General features: G+C 39.3%; 1 protein-coding gene across 3 annotated transcripts in view; it reads right to left on the minus strand.

Annotated features, from left to right (window-relative positions):
- The window catches only part of LOC120544440 (periostin-like), a 32,991-nt gene extending 20,557 nt beyond the window's left edge, over positions 1-12,434 (minus strand). For 2 of the 3 annotated variants that reach the window (XM_039778182.1, XM_039778181.1), the window contains exons 1-6: positions 10,765-11,008; positions 9,885-9,983; positions 917-981; positions 635-792; positions 396-560; positions 126-272 (exon numbers count right to left, since the gene is read on the minus strand). In XM_039778182.1, coding sequence (XP_039634116.1) covers positions 126-272; positions 396-560; positions 635-792; positions 917-981; positions 9,885-9,983; positions 10,765-10,883 — 753 coding nt within the window. In that variant the 5' untranslated portion in view covers positions 10,884-11,008. Of the gene's footprint in view, positions 1-125; positions 273-395; positions 561-634; positions 793-916; positions 982-9,884; positions 9,984-10,764; positions 11,009-12,288 lie in introns of those variants that run through there. The other variant, XM_039778183.1, reaches the window with a different exon arrangement.
- Between the last annotated feature and the right edge of the window lie 1,800 nt (positions 12,435-14,234).

Consider the following 14,234-nt stretch of genomic DNA (forward strand, 5'->3'; position numbering starts at 1 on the left):
GATACCGTTTTTAAATCAGTTTTATCTGTCTTTTTACACACAAATTCCACTCCAAGCACATTGGTCAAATGTAATGTTGACTTTGTAACTTATTTTCAGCTTAGAGTGCTGCGTATTTTACATACTTTGAAGGAGGAGAGCTCATCGGTGACATCCAGGACATCCTTGATGTTGTTGGCCACACCTCTGATGACCCGATCAATGACATGCACCACACCATTTGTGGCCACCTGATTACCATGGATGATCCTGGCACAGTTTACTGTTACAATCTTCGAAGAGAGGAAATGTTTTATTAAGCCACCAGCATCATTGGGGTCAGAAGGCCTGTATAGACATCATTCACTTGTGTATTCATGTGATCTAATGCATTACAACACAGTGTATGAACTGACCCCATTTGAGTAGTGGTTGATGTAGATCCCCAGGTCATTGTACATGGAAGTGACAGTCATGTCGTTCTTCATGTCTTTGGTCAAAAGACGGCGGTTCACCATGTGGAAGTGAAGAGCATTGTACAGCTCGATGTTCACGTTGCTCACCAGTGCAGACCGTACATCCTGGGGAAATCACAACGTCAGTCAAGAGTGAGTCATTATTGTATTTTTTTGAATTCCCTACAACTTCTACTTACAGATTCCACCTGCTCCCAGGCTTCATTACTAGGTGCAAACATGGTGAAGGAGCCGTTGCCTTCAATTTCCTCTCTCAGCTTGGACATGTCAGAATATTGCTGTGTGGTTGTAGCCTTTACGAGTCCCAGCGTACCATAGACATGGTCAATGGGAGCCACTGGGGGGGAAAGCAGAGAATTTGTTCCTGCTCAGAAACAGACTAGTCTATAGTACGAGTGAATTGAAATTTTGAATTGGGAAGAAAAAAAGACCAGAAAGGGGCTGTGGTGAGAGCCACATACCTGCAGGGCATCCTCTCATGCCCTCCAGCTTAATGTACCCAGGACAGCATTCATATAGGACCAAGCTTCCAAAGAAAAAGCACAAATATGTTAGACCTGTGATACAGTAAATTAGCTGATATTGCTATAAAAAACATAAATTAAGAAATTCAGCCACAGAATGTAAAAAATAATTATTTGTTTGGTGTCAGAGGGGATACATTACAATTTGCAACAGCAAAAATAAAACCAAGCAAGATGCAATTTGAATGTGAATTCAAGTTGAGGAAACAAAAGAAGCTTGCCAGATCAACAAAGCAGAATTGACATCAAAGAGGGAGAGAATGGATTGAGAATGGAAGAAATTTGAGACAGTAGAGCAAGGCTGCACAAAAAAGGGGAACTTACTCACCAAATAACAAATCCATCATTGGGCAAAGCACATTTAAAAGTCAGGCAGAAGAAGTGATGCAAGCAAGTCAAGGAGAATAAAAAAAAGAATAAAAACACCAATAACAAGAAAGTGGTTCATTAAACACTTCCACAAGAAAACTGGCGAGTGTGTGCAACTCCCATCAGGCGCAATAACAGAGAAAAGCTGGACTGGACACAGAAAGAAAAACTAGCCCGAGACACTTGCTTCAAGAGAGCCAGCCGACATAATTTCCAATATCTCATGCAACAGCAATAAACCCAGCAAATGAAAAAGAAATAAGTAAGCAAACCTCTAGCTCAACAGTTCCAAGCTATACATTATAAATATTTTAAAATGATTGTTGAATAACACATGTAAAGGATTATTTCTACAGGCATAGTCTCAGAAACATAAAGGCAGCTACCGCATTCCTATGGAAATCAGAGCTTAGCAGAATACTTTATATTCATCTAGATAATGTAAGTATGTTAACATGAAATCCAGACAGCGGTGCCTGCCGCCCCCCTAGACTTTCTCTTTGCCATTAATCTAAATTTCAAGGAAGTCTCCAAGTAAAACAAAATCTTGACATACAGTTGACTTCTTGTGACCTTGTGATTGATTTAGATTGTGGATGGAAGGAGCAGCTTATGAACATTTGGGAAAACAGAGATCAAAGAAGTAGAAACATCCTGGCAGGAAGCTGGGAGGACCTGAGCTGACCCATGCTCCTCAATTGGTCATATGGTTTACAGGAAGTTGCACTTTATTGCAATGTTATGAATGACAGAATGAGGTGTAAGAAAATTGACAGTGCGAGCCACAAGTGAGTATTCTATAAAATTCAGGTTTAATGGAGGAATAAATAATGTTTAACAAGTAGAGTTTTGCTGAAAGTGAACCATAGATGGTAATCAAACATTCAGACATTTTATTGGGATTTATCCCAAGCTAACACAAATCTTCCACGATGCAGACAAACTAGTAGTGAGTCAACATTGGACACTGAACAATGAGCCACCACAGAAACAGCAATGTAGTTCCTGAATTCTGGAATAAATTTAATTAGCGTTTAACCCGAAGGAATTAATGGGTTTCAGTTGGAGCTTTCTGTGTGTTTGAGGCTGTGTGTTAGGTTTGGAGCAGAGATTTAAGGTTTCCTGCTTTCTGTTTTCCCATTTCTATATGAACTCTGTGCTTTCTCTACAGGGTTCACGTCCAAAACAAGTACTGTAAGGGTTTTCTTTCCTTTCAGAAATGAACAGTAGTGCTATATTATGCAAGAACAAATCACCCCCTTATTGCCACACACACACATACACACACACACACACACACACAAAAGCAGCATCACTCACTTTCTCCCAACTCCCAAAAATGACTCACATGTTTTGGCAAACCGCTCTAATCTACTTTAATCAGCATTTGTGTGTTTAATGTGTACGGTTATACTATACCTTGAATTTGCTCTTTTTGTGCACACAGCCATTGCATTATATTGCAATCATTCAATGCGTTGACAATAATTGTTATAATGCAAAATACATAAATATCCATGCACAGCTGGCTGTTGGGAAGGTATGAAGTCAGTGTTCCCCGGCTGTGCTCTGACAGGATAATGGATGCAGTATAGACCAGAGAGGGATAACTAGCCAGCACACTGCAAACCAGGCCTTTGGCAGTGTCACTGCATGAACCAGTTCAATGTGGCTTCCAGATGAGGAGATGTGGCACAGGGCATAAACACACACACACACACACACACACACACACACACACACACACACACACACACACACACACACACAAAAACACTAGGTGGGGTTGTCTGTTGTCCGTTTTATAAGTAACAATTACAGTAACAATGTCTCTTGTGTCCCAGTGTTTTTTCTTTCCTTTAGTGCCAATGGCTTTCTGAATATCGTGCCAACCTTTTCCTTTTTTATATGTGGAAATGCACTTTAACACTTTTCCGACATTATAATGGTTTAACCAAAAATTAAGCACATATCCTGTGCTCCCTGCATGTTGTGTCGCCACCTTCAGCACATCACTTTGAAGAAAATCGCTTCCACCTGAACCTCCAGCAACGCACTTCAAGAGTTCTTTGTGGAAATGAAGGCATTAAGAAATCTCCATGATATCACTCAACTCCAGAGTAGAGACTTAGAGCAACACATTGCAGGTTTAACTCACAGTAACATTATTTGTTTCTTGCAATAGTGGTTTCTCAGAGATTCCCAGGTATTACCTCAACTGCTGCACCCTCAAGACTTGTTTAAACACCAGCTTGTTCGCACACCAACCTGCAGTGTACACTAGAAGGTCCAGATTAGCCATACTGTAGACTCAAACACCCTTTCCTAATCTTTCATCAACACCAAATCCAACTCAGATATAATCACAGCTGAGTGGATTTCCTCCACTGCTGCTGAACAATGTCCTCACTGTGACAACAGACAGAAGGAGAGAAAAAAGCAAGATTTTTCTGACATGGCTTAGGTTCTTTGTCTGTTTTCTTCATAATGTTATTTTGCTCATTGTAATTTGCTTGCTGGTGGAACATTAATACTTTTAACCCACATAGTGCAGTAGAATATATTTGATGGATCTGTGTATACTGTAATTCATGGTTTATATGGTTTCATGTTTCAGTCTCAATTTGCTAAAAGTCAAAACAGTGAAATGTAGAGGAATTCACATTTCTTAACAATTAAGCTGTGTTTGTGTTTGTTTGTTTCTGAAGGCAGACATTATTTAACATGACAACTAACCCTAGTAAGTTTTATTGAACTTAATACACTTCTTTATAGTTGTTTTAACTGATTTATACCAAGGACAGACAGGGACGGACTGACAATCTGTGCGTTCCAGAAAAGTCCAGAACGGCTGTCCAACCGACGGCCGTCGGCACAAAAAAAAAAGTCTATTACAGCGATATTAACAGCCAACAGCAGGGGGCGCAAATACAATCACTTATATGCTACGTGTAAAAATAAAACTGAAGAAGAAGAGTTAGAGTCATTAGACGTGAGTTAATTTCACATCAGCAATACTGGTAAGTGCCAGGAGCAGGAAACTTATAGGCTGCCTTTATCCCTATCTTAGCGAATTGCATAGTCAGCTCAACATGAGTGTGCATCATGAGATAAGGAGGGAGAGACCAGTGATGACATCCACAGGTGTCAAGACATGGTTTACCAACGCCAACAAGGGGAGTGAGGAGAATTGGGTCAGCGGTAAATCCACAAGGAGACCCTGGGCTCCCTCTGATCTGTCAATTTCCATTCAACTGTTAAAGGGCCAGAATTCTCAGCCAATTCTTCGGACAGAAAGGATGAGGGCATTTTTTAAAGGCAGCTGCAGCCAAGCTAGGCGCGCAAATTTGACGTCAAGAGTGCGCTATAGCCTGCTAAGGTTTTTGGTGACGTTACTGCCTGGTGCTGGGTGCATGAGAATGAACCAGCAGCAATCTGAGATTTTGTCCCCAGAGACTTTCTTTCCACATTGGACAAAATTTAACATGAAACTTTCAAAAATCTGGACTGATACTGCAGCTTTTGCAACAATGGACATTGCTGTCAGCTGCTCTCTGTGCTTTCACATAGCTTACACCATTTCCCCAGATTTGCCATTGAATAGATTTCAACCCATCTGATTGCATTACAGATTTGAGACCAGTTATTACTTGTGCAGTGTGGAAAGTTGAATTTGTTTTTGTTTTCTTTGATTTCTAAGATGTTTTCCCTTCCATTATTTTTACCTGGTCAACAACTTTTAATATCTTCTGATTTAATTACGTGTTAGAGAAATAACCTTCTTGATACAAGATGAGGAGTCAGATGATGAGGTCAGAGGACATGAATTTCTTTTATAAATTATGATTTAGTTCTTACAACTTTGCTAATGTCTACATTTTTGTTCAGTAACTTTTATAGTGATATTTACACCTTTTTAAGGTGTGAAAGGGTGGACTGTTGAAGATAAAAAAAGTTAAAACCATGCTTATGTTTTAGTACAATATACTTTTAGGTAAAAAATGTAACTTAAAAAATGTAAACTGTTGTGTGACTGAGTGAAGGAATGTTTCAATACTGATTAAGCCTAATCAGCATTTGTCTGGCTCACACCTTCTGAAGCTTCTAAAGAATTGATTAGGTCATGTCTGTTATTTAGCATTAATGTAGATGCTCTAGAAGACTTATTGTTTAAAGGTCCCATGGCATGAAAATTTCACTTTATGAGGTTTTTTTTATGAGGCCGTTTTGGAATCTGCTTGTTATGAGGTCATAACAAGCAAGGTTACCTCCCCTTTCTCTGCTTTGCCCGCCCAGAGAATTTGGCCAACCCATGAGAGAGAGACATCATGGCTTTCAAACGAGAAAAGTGGCAGTTGGTCAAGGCCACACCCCCACCATCCACCTTGCCACTCCCACTCTCCTCCTCAATAGCTTCAGACACAGAAATGGCACATCCTAAGGAAAGCTCATTGAAGGACTGGCTCTAGTGGCTGTAGTTCTGCACCAAAGCTGAATTTCGGGAAAGAGACTTCAGATACAGTATTAGGGGACCACTAAGGTCTATATAAAAGCATCCAAAGAGCACCATGTCATGGGACCTTTAAAGTGATGGTTCGAGTATTATTTCACAAAGTTATTCGCCTGGGTGAACATTGGGAGTAGGCGTGAGTAGCGTTAGTCGCTGAATGCCAGGTTAATGGACTGGCTAATTTCTTTCCCGGTCTTACACTATATATATAGGTTATGCACTCAAAACGATGGATTGTAAAGTTTGTAAGTACACCAGAGGTTATGTAAATAACACTTGCCTGCTGGCTTCTGCTCTCTGCTGTTGTTGTTGCTGTGTAAGACGAGTGCTTAGGGACATCTACAATAATTACAACGAAAGAGATGCAACAAAAATATTTTTTAATTTAACTTATTTTTTAAAGTAAGTGCTGTAGTATAACTAGCAAGTAACAAGTAATAATTAAGGTAAGTTTGGAGACATTACCTTATTTAATCATTAAATTAATAAATATTTTTGTTGCATCTCTTTTCGGTGTTGTAATTTGTAGATGTCCCTAAGCACTCTTACTGCCCGGTAGTAACAGCAGCAGCAGCAGCAGAAGCCAGCAGGCAAGTGTTATTTACATAAACTTCTGGTGTACTTACAAATTTTACAATCCATCGTTTTATGAGTGCATAACCTATTTGTACTACTGTAGACGTTTGGTATCATTTCGGGCATTATTAGTGGGGTAATGTTAAGAGACACTTCGGATCCATTAGCCTCTGCGCTAAGCTATTCAGCTGATAACGCTACGCTACGCTAACGCTCCCAATGTTCGACCCAGGTGAAAAAAGCTTCTGGGGGGTGTTTGGCTCGAGATCATGGTGCAAAGGACCCTAGGGTGAAATTACTCCGAACCATCACTTTAAACAACTTTTGGGGAGCCACTCCCTGCGGGGCCAGACTGGGTTAGAACAAAGGAAATGCATATCTCTGTAGAATTGACACTACCATGATAAACAACCTTAGTCTGTGACCTGAAATTCAGAGGTGTGTCCTTATCCTGAGAGACAGGAATATAATTTGGATCCTGAGATGATCCCAGCGCTTCAACTGTGACCCCGCAAGGGGAAGCATGTTGAAGTCCGCTGTTTACAGTGTATTGTTTTGTCATGTCGCATGGCTGCAACGGTGACCCCGCAAGGGGAAGCAGTTTGTCAGACCGCTGTTTTACAGTGTATTTGTTTTGTCATGTTTCAGGACTGATTGATGTAATTCCTGAAGAGGAGGCATGTCATTTCAGTCCACTGCTGGCAGTGTTTCATGTTTTATGTTTGATTGTGTTTTGACTGTCGTTTTCATCGTGTTGTTCATTAAATCTTTTGCTTAATCTTTCAATTCAACCCCAGCCTCTCCTTCCTCCTCAGAAATCAAACGAACACGTCTTTTATAGATTTCTTACAATCATGATTATGAAAATGATCGTGCCATTTAGTGCTGTCAAACTTAACGTATTTAATAATTTCTGTTAGGTTAATTTGAAACATTAAACGCGTTAGAAATTAATCGTGGGTTGACCGCGATTTCACTTGGTTGTATATGAGAGGTTGTAGTGAGCTCACTTTTGCTGCTAGGATGAAGACTATGGTATTAAATTAAACGGGAAAACATCAGGCATGCATTGATACCACTCTAAACGTGATAACAAACAGGGAAGGGGGCTAAATAATTCACCAAATTTAACCAAAAGTTTAACCAAAAAATCCTAGCTTGCTCTTTCTGTCTGTCTTCCATCAGAGTGCAGTTTTTCCTTGTCTTTCATATTTGTGTTTACTATTGTTGAACTGGCAAAGACCTGGTGGTTGTTTGTGAAAGCTTCACAGACAAAATTGATAGGGCCTCGTCATTTTCATCATTTCACAGCCTTAACATGAATCAAAAATGTAATATGTCATTGAGAAAATATTAAATAGGTTATTCAATGCTAATTCTTTAACACAAAGCAACACTTGTTATATACATTTATATTTGAATAGTTATAGTATATAGTAACTAACACTCTCAGTGTAGTTTGGGTATAGGCCTACAGAATATCTCTGTTCAGGTACAGCAAGTATCTCTGAAAGTGTTGTCAGTAATACTCTGTACTGTTTTATAATTACAAGTTTGTGTAATTTGGGGTTTCTGTAGCCAGTGACATTTCTGTATTTGTATTTTATTTTCAATGCAGATGTAATGGCATTGTACATTTTTAGTTTTATTTGAAGACTGAGGCTTCATTAATAAACACAACCCCAATTCTCATCATTGGTTTTGAGATGTTACTTGCTGTGAATACCTTGTCTGATAGGCTACAGTATTGTGGCATAGTATCAGGACATCCTGGCTAGTGTCTGTCGTGCACGGCTACGGGCGAATGGCCGGATGATGGGCCTATTTGGGAGAAAGTCCAGGGCTGTTTTTTAGCCCCAGTCCATCCCTGAGGACAGACAAAAACAATTAAACGTGTTTGGTACCTTTGAAAACCCTCATTACCTTCCTGCTATGTTCCCTCGTGTTATATTATCTTGTCTTTTTTAAGTAATTGCTGTGTGGTTCCATGTAAAATTATCTCAGTAGTAGATCGCTGTATTGTGTTGGCAGAACATGACTCACTCTTTTATCAATTCTCTCTCTCATCTCATTTTCAGGCTCATCCGAGTCTCGCACATCTCCACAGCGCTAACACAGCTTATTGCATGACTAAAAGGTCTGTGTGTGTGTGTGTGTGTGTGTGTGTGTGTGCTTGTCTGTTCTGTGCATGTGTGTGCACAGCTCCAGTCGAGCCTTACACGCCATCAAAACATCAGCGGCTATATTTCATATTTTCATTTATTTTTTACTCTAATAATTACTCACAAGAAAATATTACACTCCATTCATCAACAACAAGCCCACATATGTTAAATGTTCTTACGAAGTTCAAATATCTATCATTCATGCACTCTCTGCTGGTAGCACAATTTTGGCTTACTGCTATCTTTATATTTGGCATTTTTCAACCAGCAAAAAAATATGAATTCTAAAACAGCTGCAGTCCCGCAGTGGGACAGAAAACTCTCCACTTAAACTAGTACTATTAAAATGACCTTAGCACAGTTCTTAACAGCTCACACAATGCATGGTAATTTGCCTCAGAATAAAAAGTTTCAAAAGTCATTATAAGACACATACACACACTTTTGCATGCACACACATACAGCACAAATTGAAAAATCAAAAACTACACACTAGAATCCAAATCTAGTTAAACTAGAGCTGCAATACATCCTCTGTTTCGCCCAACTGCACACACACACACACACACACACACACACACACACACACACACACACACACACACACACACACACACACACACACACACACACACACACACACACACACACACACACACCACAAACGTGTTCGGAGGGGTATCAATCACTGTCAACAGGCCCACAATAGAGCAAACACAGGCTGCCCAGACTTGAGAGGAGGGGTGGATGAGGACAAAAACATATACTGGATATGCTGTATATATATATATATATATATATATATATATATATATATAATATGAAACATAAGAAATAATATGCTGCACTTTGGGTCTTCTCTCTTTCCATGTTTATGAAATCCCTAAAATCCTAAAAATGTTTGAAATTTAAATATTCAATCATCATTATCATGGACCCTGTGTCTTTTTTTTATCAAGGTTCAGTGAAGAAAGTGAGACAGCTACGTGTTAAGAAGGAAAGAGCCTGAGGGATCAGGCAACTCACACAGAGCTAACCTCTGCTGCTAATAAACAAAAGGGCCAACAAGTGATGAGGTGGGCGCAGGATGAAATACATAAGTACCGAAACGTACAGATGCTTATCTGAAATACTCCTGTCTATGTGCAGGTTGTGTGGAAGCAGGGAGTGGTTTGCACTTTGGGTAAGGTCATTTGGGTTCTGTGCAAATAATAGGCAAATAAAAAAAAGATAAAATAAAAACATCTAGCAATTATATCCATTCAATCTTTTGGTAAAGACTTACGTTTTCTTTCCACAGATGGAGCCTTTGTACCAGTTCCTACATGTGCTGAAGTATTTCTTTTTAGTCCCCTGGACCTGCTGCAGAGCGCACACATTGGGTCTGTAAGAGAAGGGAGGGGAGGAGGAGGATGGGTGATGAGGGAGAAGCAGGGGTATGAAAGGAAAGGGTGAGGCAGGGAGTGTGTGAGGGTGGAAGAGGAGAAAGACAGGTCAAGTAAAGAAGGAAGAACGATAAGAAAAATTGTATTTATACATGCCAAAGCTTATGTAAAGTGCTTCTTAACGATGAATGCTTTCACTGTGTTTAAGGAAACTGCTAATATGAACCTTATACTTTAAATGCTTATGTTAATCTAATTAATAGTAATTTCAGAAAGCTAGTGAAAGCCCTTTAAAAAGATACTTCCTTTAACTTAAATGACAAATTCTAACTCAGAATCAATTTCAAACAGCAAATTGGGCACATTATTTACAGCAAAAGAGTGAATGAATGTCAGAGACAATATTGAATTTTCCATTATGGCTTGAATCAATATTTTTATCAATGTGGCTGACCTGTTTCTGAAATCATGATCGAGTGCTCTTTGTGATTCAAACCACCTTAAACCATAGCAGGGATATACAACCTGACATTTATATCACTTTATATTGATATAGATATGGTCAGCGTGTTTCTAAATGTGCAATTTTCATAAATTACATCGGCAGACAAATGTTAACAAACATGTTGATCAGGGTTGTTAAAATAACCACGTATCTGCTATATAAGAAACTGAAAACAGCTGCTACATTGTTCTCTTAGTTTGGCATGTGTCACCTCACTTCTCTTTCCCCTCACACAATCTCTCTATCCCTCCCTCCCCCACATCCCATCTCCTTACCCTTCTTTCCTGGCCCGTATGCGACTGTGGGTGACTATCTTGTCATAAGCTGAAGAATCCACACTCCCTAGAGAGCAGAGTGCCACCAGCACTGAGATCACCACTAACAACTTACACATCCTAGGGAGGTTAACAGTCCTCTATACTGCAAGGTCACAAACACTCCTCTTGTCTTTTAAACACACGCGCACACACACACACACACACACCACACCCCTAAAAAAAATACACAGGAGATATGGAAGTGCGAGTGAGAGAGGGAGCTTTTATACCAACTCCCTAGCACACACCCATACCCACCCACTCTCTGTCTTTTCCATACCATTACGTCCTGTTTTCACCCACACACACCCTTCTCTTTAGCCAAAATCCTCCCTCCTGCTCTGAGTCGAGCTTATTGTCTCCCCCTCCCTCATGTTGTTGCACATGATTTTCTCATACATTTCTTTACCCCCATCACATCCCAGAGCACCAAAGACACCCTGTAACTCAAACTTCACAGTGCTCCACACTCCATAATGACAGCGTTATCTCCCACCTGTGGATTGTCTTTTAAAAGTGTATCAGACTACTGTGTAATGCAGAGGTTTTGACCCATGCATTTAAGATTGTTAGATCATTTGGAGAAGGGAACACACTTGAAGTCCCCATCACTATTGAAAGATGCACAAAAAGAAACACTAAGTAAGATATAGGAACTAATAAAAAGTCTATTTCATATTCTCACACACATGCATAAGCATACTTAATTATATGTGTCCTTAGGACATTTGGCAACTAAATATGTGAATTAAATTGACTGTGTTTTAATTAGGCTAGAAAATAAGGCTGCAAATCAAATTCAAGGACCCATGGTAATAAATCTGCGTAGATGATAGGTTTGATAGGATGATCGGCTTTGCTTGACAGAAGCCTAACTATATTTTTATTGTCCATCCCCTGGGATACCACTCTCCTCATTACTTTTACAATGTGGATTCATCATTTCCACCAGTCTTTCCTCCCCTGAACTCCTCTTTCCCCCTTCATCCTCCCTGCTGTCATGTTCATCGTTCATCAGCTTCTTCCCCGGTCTCAACTTTTCCCTGCAGCTGTCTTCGTCTCTTGTGTCATAGCCAGATCTGATACAACTTCAAAGGGAAAATCCATCATGAAAAAAAGGGCTCCTCGGATGTCGTCGTGTACGGTCTTGACATCAACATGCTTCTAAACTGGAAACATGCAGGTATGACTCTCTTGGTGATGGTGATTCATTATTCATTGAATTAGTAGCTGAATATTGTGGTTTACTTTACAAATGTAACCAGACAGAGTGCACCCAACCCAGGTATTGGTAAATGCTTGGTTTCTTACAAAATGCATATGATTTAGTAAAGCAGAGATTAAGAGTTTTCTTGTTAAAAAAATAATACAAATATGAACAAACAAATATGTGATCGGCAGAATGGAGAAAGTAGATTTTCTGTCTTCTTGATTCACAGAAATCACATTTGTAAACCAACAGTACATCACAGATTTACTCACTCTTTATGAACTTGCGTGGTCTCTCTGATCCCAGGGAGGACAGCAGCAGGCAGGATGCTGAGCTGTGTCCAACAGGGCCTCCTCCCTCTAGAGACAACTTCCTGTGTATGATGCTATCTCAGCATAAGACAAACAAGACTGGGTACACACATAATCAGCCCAGCCTGCAATCTACAGTAATTTAAACCTTATTGATTTCCTTTTCGCTCCCTCTCCTGCTTAAGGCTCCTTGATATCACACAAACATAAACACATTCAAAGACACACAAACACCTACAGTACATGCTGGATTGTCACTTAGTTTACTTCCCTTTGTCTTTGTTCTGTCAGCTTTCTATCCTCCCTCGACCAACCTTCAAGAGGAATTTAATTCCCGTTGTTTCCCACTGGACTGCACCACAGTCCACCTGCAACCTGATTATTTTTTAATCTCAAATCCTGCAGAGAGATATTGGCAGAAAGGAAGCAAAGAGCAGGAACTCTATTCTATAATAACATCGCCTCCTAGTGGAGATGACTTGTCAGTGCAGCCATTTGTGATTCCTTGAAAAAATGGCATTAACACATGGAAATGTAACAATAAAAGCTTATATTGGTTATTTTTCGTCTCACAAGAACTAGTGAATATTTATCAGTTAATATTTGTATATCACATCTGCACAATCTATTTAAAGGAATTCAGTGTTTTTGCTCCATGTGTCCTGTCAAATATGACCGGTTTATTTCAAAATTTTGAAAAAGGTCAACAAATAAGAATAACTTCTGCACACTACAGTCTGTCATTTGATTAATTAAATGTAGAGAAAATGATTTGAGAAAACATTTACTTTAGCTCATCTTGATCATAAATTCCTGGAATCTGATTTAATCCTATTTCTTTTATTTAGTAACTACATTTTGATTCATGACATGCACTCTAAATGCAAACGTTTTGTGTATTTTTAGGACAATATAGATTATTTTCAGATGTTCGTTACTAATCAGTTTAGTCATAATAATTGAAAGCCACTTACTATTTTGAACTAATATGTTACATTACATAATACAAATGTTACTGAACATGATTTAAGCATTATGAGTGTGAGCATGTATACATGCGGGTGTGAATGTGTTTCTGCATCTGTGACTGGAAGATCCATCATAAACACAGGAGCATTTCAGTGCAGCCTTTTGATCACACATGGAGCGCAGTTTCATCATATGTTGAATATTTCATCTTGTTTTCACTCGCTTTGTCACTTGTTCGCTGACTGAACTTATTGATGAAAATAGGAAAGTGAAAGCAGCCAAAACATAAGTTGAGAGAAAACAAAAATGTCCAGTCTGTCGGAGAACAAACATTTTGCTTTCATGCATGAGTTTTTGTGTGACTGGCTTCTGTTTTAAACAGTAGGAAAGTGTTGTAAAGTTGTTGGAACCTGAGATTTCTGTCGGGCATGATGTCTTATTCTTATTCTTATTCTTAGTACGGTCTTTAGGAGAAGAAAATTACTACTTTGTCTTTCTCCACATCTTTCTCCACTTAAAGAAAGTCATTAAGAATGGTTTGACTTCCTGGTTGAACGGCACATTAGCCAGAGTAAATAAATCAGTTTGTTTCACAAAGTGAGAAAGGAAACACTTTGCAAATGTCTGTAACCTGCTGATTAGTACAAAATGTAACACCAATTACACATAGAAGAACTAGAACAACCTTCCATTAATTAAAGGAGTTGGTGGTTTAACCCCCTGCTCCTCTAGTCCTTGAGCAAGACCCCAAAATGAGTGTAATGTAATGACACACAAATGAGTACACATTTGATAGAACAAATTCATGCCGCACATAGAACAAAAGGTTTGCAGTGGCAGTACAAGGCCAGTTGATAAAGGGATGAAAATGTGCCAGAAGATAAATGACATATTTACAATTTCCCCTTGTTGTGAGTGTTTGAACTAATGAGGGCATT

The sequence above is a fragment of the Perca fluviatilis genome, chromosome 16 (genome assembly GCF_010015445.1).
Source record: "Perca fluviatilis chromosome 16, GENO_Pfluv_1.0, whole genome shotgun sequence".
In the NCBI taxonomy this organism is placed as follows: Eukaryota; Metazoa; Chordata; class Actinopteri; order Perciformes; family Percidae; genus Perca; species Perca fluviatilis.